Source organism: Balaenoptera ricei, chromosome 15 (assembly GCF_028023285.1).
Source record: "Balaenoptera ricei isolate mBalRic1 chromosome 15, mBalRic1.hap2, whole genome shotgun sequence".
NCBI lineage: Eukaryota > Metazoa > Chordata > Mammalia > Artiodactyla > Balaenopteridae > Balaenoptera > Balaenoptera ricei.
In genome coordinates, this window is record NC_082653.1 from 84484511 (window position 1) to 84502662 (window position 18152).

An 18152-nucleotide genomic window follows, 5' to 3' on the forward strand; every position below is an offset into this window, starting at 1 on the left:
CACAGAATTAAGTGACAAAGATTTTAATTAAAATGCTTAAATGAGCCATTACAAACGTGCTTGAAACAAATGGGGGAAAAAAGAAAGTCTCAGCAAATGAATGGAAGAAATAAAGCACTAAATGGAAATTTTAGAACCGAAAACTATAATAATTAAATTAAAAACTCAATAGATGGGCTCAACAGCATAAAGAAAGGGATACGAGAAAGAATCAGTGAACCCGAAAATGGAATAATAGAAATTATCCAACCTGAACAACAGAGAGAAAATAGACTGAAAAAAACAGACTCAGAGACCCATGGGCCTGTAATAAAAGATCTAACATTCATGTTATCAGAGTCACAGAAGGAAAGGAGAAAGAAAGGTGGGTTGAAAAAGTACATGAATAAATAATGGCTGAAAACTTCTTAAACTTGGTAGAAACACAAACCTACAGATCTAAGAATTTGAGTGAATCCCACATAAGATAAACCCAAAGAAATTCACATCAAGACACAAATCAAACTTCTGAAAACTAAAGACAAAGAGAAAAATCTTGAAAGTGATAGTGAAACGACACCTTCCTATAATGGAAAAAATTCACATGACAGCAGATTTCTCATCAGAAAGCACGGGAGCCAGAAGGAAGGGGCACAGCATTTTTCAAGTGCTGAAAGAGGACTATCAACTCAGAATCCTCTAGCCAGAGAAAATATCCTTCAGGACTGAAGGGGAATTCAAGACATTCTCAGATGAAGGCAAACTAAGAATTTGTTGCTAGCAGACCTACCTGAAAAGGATGGCTGGAGAAAATTCTCTAAATAGAAAGGAAATGATAAGGAATCCAGGAACTTCAGGAAGGAAGAACAAATATTGTAAGCAAAAATATGGATCAGTACAATATACTTTCCTTTTCCTCTTGAGTTTTATAAATTATATTTGGCAGTTAAAGCAAAAATTATAATACTATCTGATGTTCTAAAGATAGGTAGAGGAAATATCAATTATATTATAAATGGTAGGGGGTAAAAAGATGTAAAGGGAAGTAAGGGTTTCTGTACTTCACTCGAATTGGTCAAATGATGACACCATTAGACTATGATAAGTCTAATATATTTATAGATACTCAAAAAAACACTATTAGATCAATCAAAATGAAATTCTAAAAAATGTTTAAGTAACCTACGGGAAGGAAGGAAAAAGAAAACAAAAACAGAGAACAAACAAAAATCAAAAAATTAAATGGCAAACTTACACCTAACAAACCAATTATATTAAATGTACATGCTCTAAATACACCAATTGAAAGACAGATACTGGCAAATATTGCTGGTGGGACTATAAAATGATCCAGCCACTATGAAAAATAGTTTGGCAGTCTTTTAAGAAAAATTAGACAAATACTCACTATATAACTCAATAATTGCCACCTGGGGCATTTATCCCATAGAAATCAAAACTTGTCCACAGAAAAACTTGTACACAGTTGTTCATACTATATTTATTCTACAGCCACAAACTATAAACAACCCAAATGTCCATTGATAGATGGATGCATAAACAAATCATCACGGTATATCCATCGAATGGAATGCTATTCAGCAATAACAAAGAGCAAACTATACATGCAACAACATGGATGAATCTCAAAATAACTATGCTGAAAGAAGCTACACAAAGAGAAAATAGAGAAAAGAGATACAGAGGATATAGTATTATAAACTATTTTAGCTAGAGTCCCAGAGTGAAAAAATGGTTCTGAAGCAATGATTAAACAAGTAATAGTGGAAATTTTTTTAAAACTGATGAACTCAAGGTAGCAGGTAGCAAGTTGGAGAGATTCTTACTGGCCAAATATGGGACAATTTGACCATGGGGGATGGAGGGAAGACTGCAGTGGATTGAAACACATCAAATATGTGTAAGTCCAGGAGTTATAATGATATTTTCAAAAGCTCATTAGTCACTGTTGAAGAACTGCCAGGATATCAACTCATTCTGAAAATTAATAAAGGGAAAAATTGAGCACTTATCCTTCCTTTCCTGTGTATTTCAGAGTCATCAAATAGCTGATGAGGTAAAGTTCTTCTTTATATCGGATTCACAGCTAAGAAATGCAGATGGAATGATAGAAAATTACTATTGTGGGACCCTTAAGGAAATAACGGATGTTAGCAATGACTGTCAGGGCTACTCGAACCACTAGTGAAAGGGAATGTTGAAATGGAAGGATTCTGCTGACACCATATGACCCACTGGTTGATCTCAGCATCACTAAAAGGGAGCATCCCTGATGTGACACAACAGGAATTAGCCAGAAGCACCTGCAGCTTTGTCATGAAAAAAAACAAAACCTGAGGGACTTCCCTGGTGGTGCAGTGGTTAAGAATCCGCCTGCCAATGCAGGGGACACAGGTTTGAGCCCTGGTCCAGGAAGATCCCACATGCCGCGGAGCAACTAAGCCCATGCGCCACAACTACTGAGCCTGTGCGCCACAACTACTGAGCCCACGTGCCTAGAGCCTGTGCTCCACAAGAGAAGCCACCACAATGAGAAGCCCGTGCACCACCACGAAGAGTAGCCCCCGCTCGCCACAACTAGAGAAAGCCTGCGTGCAGCAGTGAAGACACAACACAGCCAAAAATAATAAATAAATAAAAATTAAACAGCTTCTTTTTAAAAAACAAAACCTGAATCTAATCAAGCTTCTAATTCTAGTGACCACTTTGATAGAAATAAAGGGGAAAAGGAACACCTGTCATCAACTCTCTGAGGATGCAGCCAACCAAAACTGAAGTCTGACCAATCTACAGGGACAAATGGCCTCATTTCATCAATAATAAGGGACCACGGAGAAGAGGGAAAGTGAATAAACAGCTGTATAATATTCTATCCCAAAAAACCACATACTTCAAAAAAAATATTTCCTATCAATACTAGTTTTTCATATATATGACATTTAAATTTGTAAAACCAGTTTTTTGTATACATGTGACACTTAAATTTTTAAAATCACTCTATCCCTTATTAGTAGTCAATCCTTTTAGTTTTATCCTTTATCTACCCACAAGTATAAATTAAAAATATCATGAAAGAAAAACTACCAAGAATATGAGAATATTGTATAAATTAGATATTCTCACTATTTTCCAAACTAATAACTTTCTTAAATCACTTTTTTGATGAACAATAGTTTTTTTTAAGTGACATCCATCCCCCCATCTTCCTTTAAATGGAAAGGTCTGCATCAATAAAGATGCTGGAGGCCCCGCCGACCATACCCCTCGCCCCTCGCTGGGAAGCCCACTGGGCAGAAGCTCCTTCTGTTTCTCTTCCTTCCACTATCACAGGCCATTAGAGTTACTCTCCTCTGCTGATGGCTACGAAAATTTATCTCAGACCTTCACCTTGTTCCTTGCACATCATAGCTAGAATATTTTGCCTTTCTTAAATTAAAATCAAAGTACCTATAAATATAAAGCCAGTATCAGCCATGAGTGGTTACCTTCAACATCCAGAGGAAGTGTCTCATGTCCATTGTGAGCTCATGGGGAGGGGCTGCATTTGGTCTGCAGTAAACTGTGTAGATCTCCCAGCACTTATCCACGTAATTCATTGAATAGAGTGTCCGGTGGGCTTCGCAGAATAAATTGCCTAAAGATGTAATGGAAAAATAAACATTCAAAAGATGATTACAAAACTCTATTTTGGAAAAAATTATGGTAAATATAATCCTATTGGTTTTGTATTTACCTTTTACACGGCAGGCATTTGGGCGAATGTTCTCATTCATCAGTTTTGTAAAAGACAGAAAGAGTGATGGGCTTCTGTCTCTGTGATTAAGAAGATACCATAATCACTGCTCCTTCCAGGAGGTGGAACTTAATTCCCCTCCCCTTGAGTATGCGGTGGGCTTAGTAACTGGCTTCTAACAAGTAGAGTATAGCACGGGGAAAACAGTAAGTCTGCAGTAGAGAAACCTGGCTGGCAGCACTTAACCACGTGATCAAGGTTAACATTCCCCAGTAATGAGACAGATCGACATCATTTACCTGATAGGATGGTATTCTTCCCCCAAACTCATAACCTCAGTGTGATGATGAAAAACATCAGCAAACTGAAATCGAGGGGCATTTTACAAAATAACTGACCAATATTCTTCCGAAGTGTCATGGCCATAAAAGACAAAGAAACTATCACAGCTGTAGGGGACTAAGGAGATGTGATAAACACAAGGTGGGATCCTGGATTTGGTCTTGAAACAGAAAAGGGAAAAAACTCAGGAAGTCCTAAAAAAACCTGTAATTTAGTTAATGGTGTTGTAGCAATGTTAATTCCTTAATTTTGTTAAGTGTACCGTGGTTCTGTAAGATGTAATAATTAGGGGAAGCTGGATGAAGGGTGTATAGGAATCCTCTGTGTTACGAGAATTGTGTTGGCGACACTCTGTAAATCAACAATTATTTCAAAATAGTTTTTTTTTTTTAAAGATACAATATCAATTTTGCTCTAAGAAAGACAGGAAATTCTGGTCTAAGGAAGAGCTGGTGGTGACTATTTCTGAATAAAAACTTGAGGGCTATGTGCAGAATTGAAACATGACCCACGTCAGAAGGGTTTTCAGAATTTAATCTCGTTTCTCGCGGTTGTGTGGTTAATATTTGTGGGAAACTTTTGTTTCTGATCCTTCATTTCAAGAGTATGAAAAATAATAATATCGAAGAAAACAGAACAATATCATAACAATCCTAACGGTGAGCTCAGCCCTCATCCTATCACAGGGTCCAGAAGGAGTACTTACTGGTATTCTTTGTGATGGATGTGGTAAGCCAACTGCAGGAGATAATCCAAAAATGTTCTCAAAAGTATTGTTGTAAATGGAGAATGAATTTCTTCAACTGGTATGTCCTTATTGGCTAAAACAAGAACATTGGGGAGGATGGCTGGTGGTCTCTAGAACCTTCTATCTTATTTGCTGCTGGTACACAACTCAAAGAACTGAATACAATGGAGTACATTTTTTTCCTAGAGACTACCCTGAACAGCATATAAGCGTCCACCTAAACATTAAGGTCCACACGGAAGAGCTCCATCGGGTCACTTTACAAGAAACTTATGAGATACCTCATCCTGGTGTTTTTCAAAGTGGTCTGAGCCACAGTCTGATTAACGCTGCTAATTCTAAGTGGGTTTGAAGTGTGTTTCAGACACTGAAATTTGAAGTAAATAGGCGTTAGTTCTAACATCAAGAAGGTGATCTGAGGCCTTCGAGCCTGCCTGCCTGCCACAATTCAGCTGAAAGGAATAAAGCCTTCAAAGTTGTTAATTTTACTGCAGGGACTTTTCAAGTTGAAATCAAGCCCAAGCCCAAGATTATCTAAAGCCTTTTCTTTCTTTTTTCTTTTTAAATTTCTTTATTTATTTTTGGCTGCACTGGGTCTTCATTGCTGCGCGCTGGCTTCCTCTAGTTGCAGCGAGCGGGGGCTACTCTTCGTTGTGGTGCGCGGGCTTCTCATTGCAGTGGCTTCTCTTGTTGCAGAGCACGGGCTCCAGGCGTGCGGGCTGCAGTAGTTGTGGCGCACGGGCTCAATAGTTGTGGCTCGTGGGCTCTAGAGTGCAGGCTCAGTAGTTGTGGCCCATGGGCTTAATTGCTCCGCGGCACATGGGATCTTCCCGGACCAGGGCTCGAACACGTGTCCCCTGCATTGGCAGGCGGATTCTTAACCTCTGTGCCACCAGGGAAGCCCTCTAAAGCCTTTTCTAGGCTATTCCAAGCCCTCCCTGATCCTCTCTGCTTTTGACCTGACAACTGGGTGGTTTTGGGGCTTTGTTGTTATTTTCTCAGGGATAGGCAGGCTTCTCTGTAAAGGGCCAGACGGTAAATATTTTAGGCTCTGTGGGCCAGCCTCTGTCACAGCCACTCAGCTCTGCTGGTGTGGGGCAAAAGAAGCCGCAGACAAGATGACAACAAATGAGCATGGCTGTGTTCCAATAAAACTTCATTTACAAGAACACGGAGTTGGGCTGGATTTGGCCCATGGGCCGACTTTGCTGTCCCTGCTAGAGATGGTCTTTGACTGTTGCTGTTATTTCACGAGATTCTCTCCTCAGTCACATTTTAAGCACCTTGGGAACACGACCATGTGTTGCTTTCTGTAACACCTCTCCCAACATCTGCCTTCCTCACTCCCTCAACATTTCCTAACTGGTGTCAGGGTGCTGCGATGTTATACTACTCTTTAAACCAGATGTGAAGGATCTGGAATACTTACCACTTAGTACCCTGTCCATATCGGCAAGGGTTATTTTATGGTGATGGAATTTGCAGTCTTTTAGAAACCTCCAGAATTGAAGCTTTGTCATCAGAAAGGTGTTATCCAGAGAGTGATCACATCCTAGGCTGCTGTAAAAGCTATAGATTCTTCTTAATTCTGTAATATTTCTTAAGATAGCATATTCTACCTGAAAAGGGAAAGCCATACATATCTTCATCTTACCTGATAAGAGCAAAGGTAAAAGAAAACCTGTTTTCTAAATTAAACGAGGTAACACATGCAATAGCATTTACCTCAATAAATGTTATATTCTCCCCACCCATCCCCAGGTCAGTAAAGTGCAATTTCTGAGTAAGAGTAGAAAGTCATGCTGTTATCTGGACAGTGGAATTACTTTCATACTGCTCTGTCCAATCATATCCTGTTTCATCCTATCTCAATGACAGCGATAAAATTCTCTTGTCTACAGATCGATATCCCTCATGGACACAGACAAAAATCTTCAACAAAATATTAGCAAACCAGGGAATTCCCTGGTGGTCCAGCGGTTAGGACTCCACACTTCCACCACCGGGAGCCTGGGTTTGATCCCTAGTCAGGAAACTGAGATCTCACAAGCCACGCAGCGTGGCCAAAAATAAATAATTAATTAATTTAAAAATTCTTAGAAAATAAAAGACATTCAATACATGACAGCAGTCATCAACTGCATCTTCCCAGGACTGTGGAGAGTCTGCTAATGTTTTAGCCTAAAATACAAATTTATAACAATACAGAAGGTTTTTACCTGCTTCTTTTCTTCTGATTGGTCTCTCTCCGGGTACATCTGCAGCAACAAACTGAGATCCAGCTCGATGCTCGAGCCTAACATGGAATTACTTTCACTGCCATCAAGCTTTCTGATGATTTCTAGCAGATGAGGACAAATATACAGGATAAATGTGAAAAACAATGTTAAAATATTTCAATGTCATGTCAAAATGATTTTCTGCAGAAGTGTGATTTTCTGCAGAATGATTTTCTGCAGGAGTATTCAAAAACCTGTAAGAAAGCAGTTGCTCACAGGAAACTTGTGTTTTCTGAAATATTAGGTGTATTTTCGATGCGATGTTTCACATTAATTTGCCTTTAGCTGACAGGTGGACGCTCCCTACCGGCACTGTTGGAGGATCTGCGATACTGGCTCCTGAGGGCAGATTCTGGAGTCGTGTCCAGGTAGCTGATCAGTTCACCTTCAAGATTTGGAAACTCTGCTAGGTGGTCATTGGAAAATGGGCCGTCATACACACGCCCATTCTTAAAAGTTAATCGGCCCTGCAGAGAGAAAAATAACTTTTTGCAGCTTAGGAAGTGTTTTTAGAAAACCATTGGTAGGGACTTCCCTGGTGGTCTAGTGGTTAAGAATTCCCCTTCCAATGCAGGGGACGTGGGTTCAATCCCTGGTCGGGGAACTAAGATCCCACATGCTGTGGGGCGACTAAGCCCAAGTGCTCCAGAGCCTGCGTGCCACAACTAGAGAGCCCGTGTGTCCCAACTACTGAGCCCGCATGCCCTGGAGCCTGCATGCCACAACTAGGACCCAATGCAGCCAAATAAATAAATAAATATTTTTTTAAAATTCTAGAAAAAGAAAACCACTGGTAAATGTACATCAATATCTTTTTCAAGGGTTTGGAGGCTTCTGTTTGCTTGTTAAGATCTGCACTTAGGGCTTCCCTGGTGGCGCAGTGGTTGAGAATCTGCCTGCCAATGCAGGGGACACGGGTTCGAGCCCGGGTCCGGGAGGATCCCACATGCCGCGGAGCAACTGGGCCCGTGAGCCACAACTGCTGAGCCTGCGCGTCTGGAGCCTGTGCTCCACAACAAGAGAGGCCACGATAGTGAGAGGCCCGCGCACCGTGATGAAGAGGGGCCCCCGCTCGCCGCAACTAGAGAAAGCCCTCACACAGAAACGAAGACCCAACACAGCCAAAAATAAATAAATAAATAAATTAATTAAAAAAAAAAAAGATCTGCACTTAGTCCACATACAGTCAGGCTCCTGGAGTCTCTTGTCACCATGTAGATCCTCTCCTCTTCCCGATCCCCCTTCTCTCCTCTCACTGTATCTGCCCCACAACCTCTCCCCAACTTTAAGCACCCCTAGGTCGCAGAATGTGGCTTATTAAGTATGCTGATGACCAGCAGAGGTGCCTATCACAGAATGGGGACTCTCTTGGTATTTATCAAACCCAGGCCAGTGGTTGGTCTGACTCAAAGGTGGGCAAATGACTCCCAGTTCAGCTCAGTGAAGCTAAAGATGTTTGTGGAAAACTTGTCCAAAAAGAGTTTCTTCTCTCCTTCTACTTAGTGGGGTATGTAGACGTGAAGCCTGGAACCACAGCAGCCATCTTGCAGTCATAAGGGAGGGCAGCATAATTGTGAAGCTGACATGGTAGGAGACATGGATGGATGGAGGAGAAACCCTGACGTCATGGAGCTGCTGAATCAAACCAACACTGAAACCCACATTATTCTTTATCATTTATGGAAGATTAAGTTAGATTTTCTGTTACTTGCAACCAAAACCACCCTAACATACACACACACACCAGACTAATTAAATAGCCTCTAAATACAAAGGAAATTGATATGTTAGAAGTTATTTTAAAATTTATGTAATCGTCTTAACAAAACAGTAAGTTATCCTATGCAAAATGGATAATGCACTTTACTAGACAGAGGATGACATGCCTTTACATAATCTTTAAAATGTAATCTTCACAGGTCTGTACTCACCATGCCATGTTTTTTATTGGCAACCCATTCTCCTTCATACATGGCTCCACTGGCATAGTAGAACTTTCCATGGCCATGACGGTATCCATTCACAAACTCTCCTACGTATTCATTTCTCAAAGGATACTGGGAGTAGGGGATTCTCTTTAGAAACCACGTGTGTGTGCCAAAACCATTCTGAAAAGAAAGCAAATTTCCATGAGAAATGCTCAAAATGTTTCCTCTTTTTACCTAAATCCATTTAAAATTAGGTATGAATCAAATACAGGGACTCATTCGAAGGGGCAAAGAGCATGCGTGATGGAGTCTCACAGACCTGGGTTCAGCCTCAGCTCAGTTATTTACAAACCAGCCCTTTGACGTAAGGCTAATTAGTTAAGCCCTCTGGGTCTCATCTGTAAAGGGAAATAACACCTACCACAGGTTGGATGTAATAATTGAAAATGGTGTATATAAACTGCCTGGCTTAATATTATTTTAAATTTTAATTATTTTTAACATACAGATTGATAAAAATATTCCCTCCTCAATCCCACATTCCAGAGGTAACCACTAGTTGGGTTTGAAATTCATCTCTGTTTTCCCCATGCACATACAATCATACTAAATCAACATATTATATACATATATAAAGACATACACAATTTTTTCAACAATGGAATGTTTCTATATATACACCATTCTTTTTTTTTTTTTTAAATCCTATCTGACTTTATTCATTGTTATACAAGCTTAGACAGCTTGGATATATATACCATTCTGTAAATTCTGGGTACATACTGAAGAGAAATGAAAGCAGGGAATCGAACAAACAATGTGTACACTCATGTTCATAGCAACGTTTGCAACAGCCGAAAGGTGGAAGCAACCCAGGTGTCTGTTGAGGAATGAATAAACAAAATGTGGTCCATCCATACAACGGAATATGATTCAGCCTTAAAAAGGAAGGAAATTCTGACACATGCTTACAGCATGGATGAACCTTGAAGACAGTATGCTAAGTGAAATAGGATGTTCACGAAAGGACAAATACTATATGATTTTACTTAGATGAGGTATCTAGAATAGTCACATTCACAGAGACAGACAGTAGAATGGTGGGTGGGTGCCAGGGGCTGGGGGGAGGAGGAAGTGGGGAGTTACTGTTTAATAGGTACAGAGTCTCAGTTTTGCAAGGTGAAAAGAATTCTGTGGATGGATGGCGGTGACGGCTGAACACAGTGTGAATGTACTTAACACTGAACTATATACACTTAAAAATGGTTAAGATGGTAAGTTATATGTATATTTTACCACCATTAAAATTAAAAAGAAAACAAAGTTGGAGTGGCCATATTCATATCAGAAAAAGTAGAGCTCAGAGAAATAAAAATCACCAGGGTTAAAGAATGACATTATAAAATTATAAAAAGGGTCAACTCACCAGGAAGACATAACAACCCTAAATGTGTATACACATAACAACAAACTGTCAAAATATATGAAGCAAAAACTGATAGATCTGAAAGGAGAAATAGACAAATCCACAACTATACTTGGATACTTAAACACGCTTCTCTCAGAAATGGATAGAAAAAGTTGACAGAAAATGAGTAATGATATAGAAGATCTGAACAACACTATCAACCAACTTGATCTAACTGATATCTATAGAAAACTCCACTCAACCAAATCAGAAATACACGTAACATTCACCAAGATAGACCAAAATAAACCTCAACATACTGAAAAGAAATGCAATTATAGACAGTATGTTCTCTGACCACAGTGGAATTAAACACACAAAAAAAACAATAGAAAAGTATCTGGGAAAATACCCAAATATCTGAAAATTAAACAACATACTTCAAAATAATTTATAGGCCAAAGAGAAAGTCATGGGGAAATTAGAAAATATTTTGAACTGAACAAAACTTAAAGAACATAATATATCAAAATAAGTGGGATACAGATAAAGCAGTGCTAAGAGGAAAAATTGTAGTATTAAATGTTTATATTAGGAAAAAAGAAATGTCTCAAATCAATAAAGCATCCATACAACTCTAGGAAAAGAGCAAATTAAACCCAAAGCATGCAGAAGGAAGGTAATAACAAGAATAGATATCAGTTATTTTGAAAAACATCAAAGAAAACAAAACTAAAACTGGCTCTTTGATAATTTTAATGAAATTGATCCATCTCTAGCAAGACTGATGAAGGAGAGAGAAAGCACAAATTACTAATATTAGAAGAAAGAGGGACCATCACTATAGATCCTATATATATTAAAAGAATAAGGGAATGTTATAAACAACCTTGTGCCAATAACATTAACAATTTCTATGAAGCAAGCAAACTCCTTCAGTATAACACAAACTTCCACAGCTTACTTAAGAAGAAATAGATAACCTGAATAGCACATTATTTACTAAAGAAATTGATTTTATAGTTAATATATTGTTAATTTAATCATCCCACAAAGACAACTCCAGGCCCAGAAGGCTTCACTGGCATATTCAACTATATGGCTAAGGAAGAGATAATGCCAATGCTACAAACTTCCAAAAACTTGAAGAGAACACTTCCCAATTCATTTTATGAAGCTGACATTACCCTGATTACTACAAGCTGACAAGATGTTATAAGGAAATAATACTATAGATCAATATCCCTCATGAACATGGACATAAAAATTCTCAACAAAACATTAGGAAATTAAACCCAGCAAGATATAAAAAGGATGATATCATCATGACCAAGTCGGGTTTGTCCCAGGAATGCAAGATTGGCTCAACATTTGAAAATCAATTAATCTAACTCAACCGATCAATAGACTGGAGAAGAAAAACCACATGATCATCTGACTGGAGGCAGAAAAAGCACTAGACAAAATTCAGTATCTATTCATGATGAAAACTGTTAAGCAAATTAAGAATTAAAAAAGAGCTTCCTCAACCTGATAAAGGGTAGCTACAAAAAACCTACAGCTAACATCATGCTTGATGAGAGGCTGAATTCTTTCACACTAAGATCAGGAACAATGTGGGGATGTCCACTCCCTCTACTCCTAGTCAATATCACAAAATACCCTGGAGGTCTTAGCCAGTGCAATAAAGCAAGAGAAAGAAATGGCATACAGATTAGAAAGAAACATATAAAGTTGACTGTATTTGCAGGCATGGTTATCTAGATTAGAAAGTCCTAGAGAGTCTACAAAAAAGCGACTAGAACTATTATGTGAGTTTAGCAAGGTCCCCAATTAGTAGGTTAATATACAAGATGTCATCAGAAAATCCTAGCTATATAAACTATATAAAATTAACCATAGAAAGCTTTCCTTTTCTATGCAGGAAATAAATAGCTTTTTAAAAAAATTTTATTTATTTAGTTTATTTACTTTTGGCTGCGTTGGGTCTTCATTGCTGTGCGCGGGCTTTCTCTAGTTGCGGCGAGCGGGGGCTACTCTTCGTTGCAGTGCGCAGGCTGCTCATTGCGGTGGCTTCTCTTGTTGCAGAGCACAGCTCTAGGCGCACGGGCTTCAGTAGTTGTGGCTCGCAGGCTCTGTAGTTGTCGCGCACGGGTCTAGTTGCTCCGCGGCATGTGGGATCTTCCTGGACCAGGACTCGAACCTGTGTCCCCTGCATTAGCAGGTGGATTCCTAACCACTGCGCCACCAGGGAAGCCCAATACATAGCTTTTAAAATGTAAATAGTGTGTGTGCTTCCTGACTGTCCTTTGTGGTTTGTGAGAAGTGCTGATCGCAATATGTCTTCAGGAAATGCCAAAATTGGGCACCGTGCCCACCAGTTCAAAGCAACTGCTGTAATGCCAGATGGTCAGTTCAAAGATATCAGCCTATCTGACTACAAAGGAAAATATGTTGTGTTCTTCTTTTACCCTCTTGACTTCACCTTTGTGTGCCCCACGGAGATCACTGCTTTCAGTGATAGGGCAGAAGAATTTAAGAAACTCAACTGCCAAGTGATTGGTGCTTCTGTGGATTGTCACTTCTGTCACCTGGCATGGATCTACACACCCAAGAAACAAGGAGGACTGGGACCCGTGAACATTCCCTTGATATCAGACCCCAAGCGCATCATTGCTCAGGACTATGGGGTCTTAAAGGCCGATGAAGGCATCTCATTCAGGGGCCTTTTTAATATTGATGATAAAGGTATCCTTCGACAGATCACCATAAATGACCTTCCTGTTGGCCGTTCTGTGGAGGAGACACTGAGACTAGTTCAGGCTTTCCAGTTTACTGACAAACATGGGGAAGTGTGCCCAGCTGGCTGGAAGCCTGGCAGTGATACCATCGAGCCTGATGTCCAGAAGAGCAAAGAATATTTCTCTAAGCAGAAGTGAGCGCTGGGCCATTTTAGGGCCAGGCTGCAGCAGGTGGCCATGAGAGCAAAACCTCTTCTGTACCACTGTCATGCTTCAAACACAAGACCTTACACTCAGCCCAGATGTGCTGTGGGACAGGACAGGCCTTTCCGGCAGGGGTTAGGGAGGCCAGCCTTGCTTCCTCTGCAGGGAATGGCCTGAGCTGTATTATGGGGCAGGCAAACTGATGTGTATAGTAGTAGGATGTCACTTTTGGTCTTTTGTAGTTTTACTAAACTTGAGCTGAGACCTTGTTGATTCTTTATTTTAGGGGGACATTAGTCTTTGAGTGTAAGAGGAATTGACTTTTTGCTTTCCCTCTTTAGGGGAAAATGAGGTGTGAGAGTGCCTCAGAATCAGGAAATTATATTGAGGGGAAATGCAAGTAGATACAGGGAATGGACCTTGAAGCAAGGTGTTTCATTTCACCATATCTGGAGAAGAGCAAGGCCTACTACAGTATTGGCCAAGGGAGGGCTGTATGAAAACCTGAAGCCTGGCCTCTTCTGATAAATGCCTGGTACTGGTTCTGTAAAACGATCAGAGTTAAGAGGCTTCAGTACCTTTGGAACTAAAAGGGGGAGGGGGAGACAAACACAGCGCTGGTGTTCACAGGGTAGGCTTTCTGTGTCAAAAGCACAGTGCTGGGGGCTTCCCTGGTGGCGCAGTGGTTGAGAATCTGCCTGCCAATGCAGGGGACACGGGTTCGATCCCTGGTCTGGGAGGATTCCACATGCCGCGGAGCAACTAGGCCCGTGAGCCACAACTACTGAACCTGCGCATCTGGAGCCTGTGCTCCGCAACAAGAGAGGCCGCGACAATGAGAGCCCCGCGCACCGCAATGAAGAGTGGCCCCCACTTGCCGCAACTAGAGAAAGCCCTCGCACAGAAACGAAGACCCAACACAGCCAAAAATAAATAAATAAATAAATAAATAAATAAATAAATAAATAAATAAACTCCAATCTCTTTTAAAAAAAAAAGCACAGTGCTGAGCACCTCGTGGCTTCCCTGGGCTTCTGTCCTTGATTTACGGGTAGTTCATGTCCTCATATCATTGTCCTGAGGGAGGGTTGTCAGTGGGGCAAAGGCGGATTCCTCCTGGGGTCTTGAGGCTAGGGCAGAGTCAGGACTGAGAATCCTTCTGTGTATCATGTGGTGCCCTTCTGGACACCTTCCAGACACAGCTGCCCCAGCCTACCTACCCCTCCAGTCTTCAGACAAGCAAGAGCTTTGAGCTGTAGTATGGGATTCCTGGGGCCTTCAATAATAGCTTATTATATATGCCAGGCACTATTTCGTATTTATTCAGTCTCCATAATAACCCTCTGAGGCAGGTACCGTCATTTAGGGGATAGCTGCTTCTCAAGCGCTGTAACAAGTAGCATCTTGAAGCACTGCAGAGAAATGGTAACAGGTAATAATCCCATATTCCAAGGCAGGTGGCAAGTCTGGATCTGCTTTGGTCTTTTGACCAAACTTCTTTGAGCCTTGTTCTCTTCATTTAAGATCTCTACTATAATGCTTTATCAAAAATGATCATCTTGTACCCAATAAAATTGTGTCTAGCCAAGTAAGTCCAAAAAATAAATAAATAAATAAATAAAATAAAATAAAATGTAAATAATAGTCCTCCCAAGAGTCATGTGACTTATGAATTTGCCAATGGAAGAAACTTGCTTGTGTGTGAGACCTCTAGAGAAAACTAAATACTAATAAAACAGCACTTAAAAAAAAAAAAGGTCAATTTAGCCATAAGAAAGAATGGAATAATGCCATTTGCAGCAACATGGATAGATCTAGAGATTATCATACTAAGTGAAGTAAGTCAGAAAGAGAAAGACACCCTATGATATCACTTGTATGTGGAATCTAAAAGACGACACAAATGAACGTATCTACAAAACAAAAACAGACTCACAGACATAGAGAACAGACTTATGGTTGCCAAGGGGGAGGGGAGGGTGGAGAGGGATGGATTGGGAGTTTGGGATGAGCAGATGCGAACTATTATACATAGAATGGATAAACAACCAGATCCTACTGTAAGGCACGGGGAACTATATTCAATATCCTGTGAGAAACCATATGGAAAAGAATATGAAAAAGAACATATATACATGTATAACTGCATCACTTTGCTGTAGAGCAGAAATTAACACAACAGTGTAAATCAACTATATGTCAACAAAATATATTTTTTAAAAAAAGGCTGATTTAGATAAGTAATCATAACATGAGTTTGTGAGTTTCTAAATTTAACATAGCTTGAATTTCAGATGACCAGGCAATACCCTACACCAAATAATTCATGGGCTGAGGATCAGCAGAGCACCCACCTCTGGGTGTATTCTGCTAAGACCAGTAAAACCAGCTAGCACAGTACCTGGACCCCCTTCTCCCACTGACCGGTGTACTCTTCATTAGCTGTCAGCCACCTCATCCTGCCTTCCCCATGACGCATGTTGTTCTCCCACTGACCTTCATATATATTTCCAGATTTGTAACTAGGACAAAAAAAAAATCAGTTATCTCATGTACAACATTTACCTTTAAGACTTTCTTAAACTTTCTCCCTAAATACCTTTGAAGAAATCCAATCCTTGTGCCCATACTATCTTCCCTGTATCTAAATTCAATGAATAGGCATGTGGTCCATAAAAACAATCATCTGGGTGGGGGGAGGGGTAGAATAAATCACTTTGTAAAAACTTCTGATTACTTAATAAGGTGACAGTGGGTAAGAATAGTGTTTTTAATCTTTTTAAGTAATTCCCTATAGTATTATGATTGGTTAATATTTTGCCCCCAAATATTTTAATCTTTAAAATATTTGGCTCCATCAGCTCAATCTAAGATCAAGTCGATATGTCAATATCCCTCAGAAAATATGAAACTAATAATGGAGACCCATGATTAATATAGAAAACAAAGGGAGGCGGTTTCTACGTATAATAAAGTGAAACAGTATGATTAGACATCATATTTAATATGGTGTTTTTCTAAATTTTCCGAAGAATACTTCATCCCTGTTAAGATTATATTGGGGTTAATTTAAATATTCCACCCTGCTTATATAGAAAACGTGTTCTCTGGAAGTTCTGCGCCTTATCTTTAAATAGCCTATGTGAAAGTTATCTGGGCCCACAAACGCTTTTCGCCAACACCCCAAACATGGTGGGGGGATACCTACCACCTTATCCCCCAGCCTTTTTTGACGTTGTGCACCCAGTCTCCCTCGTACCAAGAGGTGCCCTCTTGATTGTAATAAATGGAGCCCTAGAACAAAGAATATCATTTTATAAAATCATCAAGCCTCATAAAACAAATGCTTTTTTAAAGGTAAAGATTCAAATGTATGATTTTAAGGAGTCTAAATGATGCAGAAAATGTCATCCTTAGGTAAGACATATAATCCGTGTTATGTTTCTGGTTTGTGATTAAGAATACTGTAAAGTGCCCACCAAGTGAGAATGAGATAATGTCACAAATCAGTTACCCCTGAATGACAAAGTGTCACATACGGGATGAAACGACTACATCCATTACATTCAGTATATTCAGTAATTATTAGTCAAATAAGTACCTAAAGAAATCTTATTTTGTTGTCACCTAAAGTGAAGAGTAGTACCTTCCTTATAACTGAAGGTCACTCTCTTTTATGTACCAAAACCAGTTTGTTTTATCCATTTTGACATCTTATTTTACTGCCTCCGAGCATAAGTGAACATGGCATAATTTTTCTTTGACGATTCCATTAAGGGAGTGGGAGTAGCCACTGTGCAAAGCATTTGGATCTACGCTAAATGGCCTCAAATTGCTTGTTTATTCATTGGTTTTTTTCTGTGTGTGTGTGAGTTTTCCACCTTCTTCCTCATTATCACGCTAACTTGTTCCTTCTTTCAGCCATCCTGGTACCTCCATCTAGAAGTCACCATCCCCAACTCTCCCAAATATCTGAACTGATCTGCTCTGAGCTAAAAAAAAAAAAAAAACAGAATGCAGAACACAAGGGAACAGTCTAAATCTGAGTAAGGTGATAATTATGAAGACAGACTTTCTTTTTCTTTTGACATTTTCTAAAAACAGTGCTACAGTATTTTATCATCCTATATAAAAGTGAAACAATAGTACCAAAAACAGCAACCTCGCTTCAAAGTACCTATAACCTACATTGCTGGTGAGAGTGTAAACTGGTTTAGCCACCATGGAAAACAGTTTGGTGGTCCTTCAAAATGTTAAACATCAAGTTACCGTAGGACCTGGCAATTCCACCCCTAGGTATATCCCCAAAAGAACTAAAAACAAGTACTCAAATAAACCTTTGCACTCATAGTCATAGCAGCACTATTCACAGTAGCCAAGAGATGGAAACAGCCCACATGTCCATCAATGGATGAATGGATAAACAAAATGTGGTCTATCCGTACAGTGGAATATTACTCAGCTGTAAAAAAGGAATGAACTACCTACAACACAGATGAACCTAAAAAACATGATACTCAGTGAAAGAAGCCAGACACAAAAGGTCACATATTGTATGATTCCATTTATACAAAATATCCATAATAGGTAAACCCATAGAGTGAGAAAGCCGATCGGTGGTTGCCCAGGGCTGGGGAGGTGGGGAGTAACTGCCTAATGGGTAGGGGGTTTTATTTTGGGATGATGAAAATGTTTTGGGACTAGACAGAGGTGGTGGTGGCACAATATTGTGAATGTACTAAATGCCACTGAATTGTTCACTGTAAAAT

The 18152-nt window shown here is 39.8% G+C and overlaps 2 protein-coding genes across 7 annotated transcripts in view; one reads left to right on the forward strand and one right to left on the reverse strand.

The window, feature by feature from the left end:
* The window catches only part of LOC132348578 (radial spoke head 10 homolog B-like), a 69379-nt gene that overhangs the window by 14339 nt on the left and 36888 nt on the right, over window positions 1-18152 (reverse strand). For all 6 annotated transcript variants that reach the window (XM_059896209.1, XM_059896208.1, XM_059896210.1 and 3 more), the window contains 9 exons: window positions 16592-16677; window positions 15785-15905; window positions 9034-9210; window positions 7410-7569; window positions 7043-7164; window positions 6253-6442; window positions 4782-4896; window positions 3734-3813; window positions 3486-3634 (listed from right to left, as the gene is read on the reverse strand). In XM_059896209.1, coding sequence (XP_059752192.1) covers window positions 3486-3634; window positions 3734-3813; window positions 4782-4896; window positions 6253-6442; window positions 7043-7164; window positions 7410-7569; window positions 9034-9210; window positions 15785-15905; window positions 16592-16677 — 1200 coding nt within the window. The remainder of the gene's footprint in view (window positions 1-3485; window positions 3635-3733; window positions 3814-4781; window positions 4897-6252; window positions 6443-7042; window positions 7165-7409; window positions 7570-9033; window positions 9211-15784; window positions 15906-16591; window positions 16678-18152) is intronic.
* On the forward strand, window positions 12756-13400 carry LOC132348743 (peroxiredoxin-1-like). The gene has a single exon (XM_059896578.1). It carries the CDS (start codon window positions 12778-12780, stop codon window positions 13375-13377), a length of 600 nt encoding a protein of 199 aa, XP_059752561.1. The 5' UTR covers window positions 12756-12777; the 3' UTR covers window positions 13378-13400.

Bases quoted from the DNA above. Each gene is read 5' to 3' on its own strand.
- LOC132348743 (XM_059896578.1), top strand. From the start codon at position 12,778: ATGTCTTCAGGAAATGCCAAAATTGGGCACCGTGCCCACCAGTTCAAA.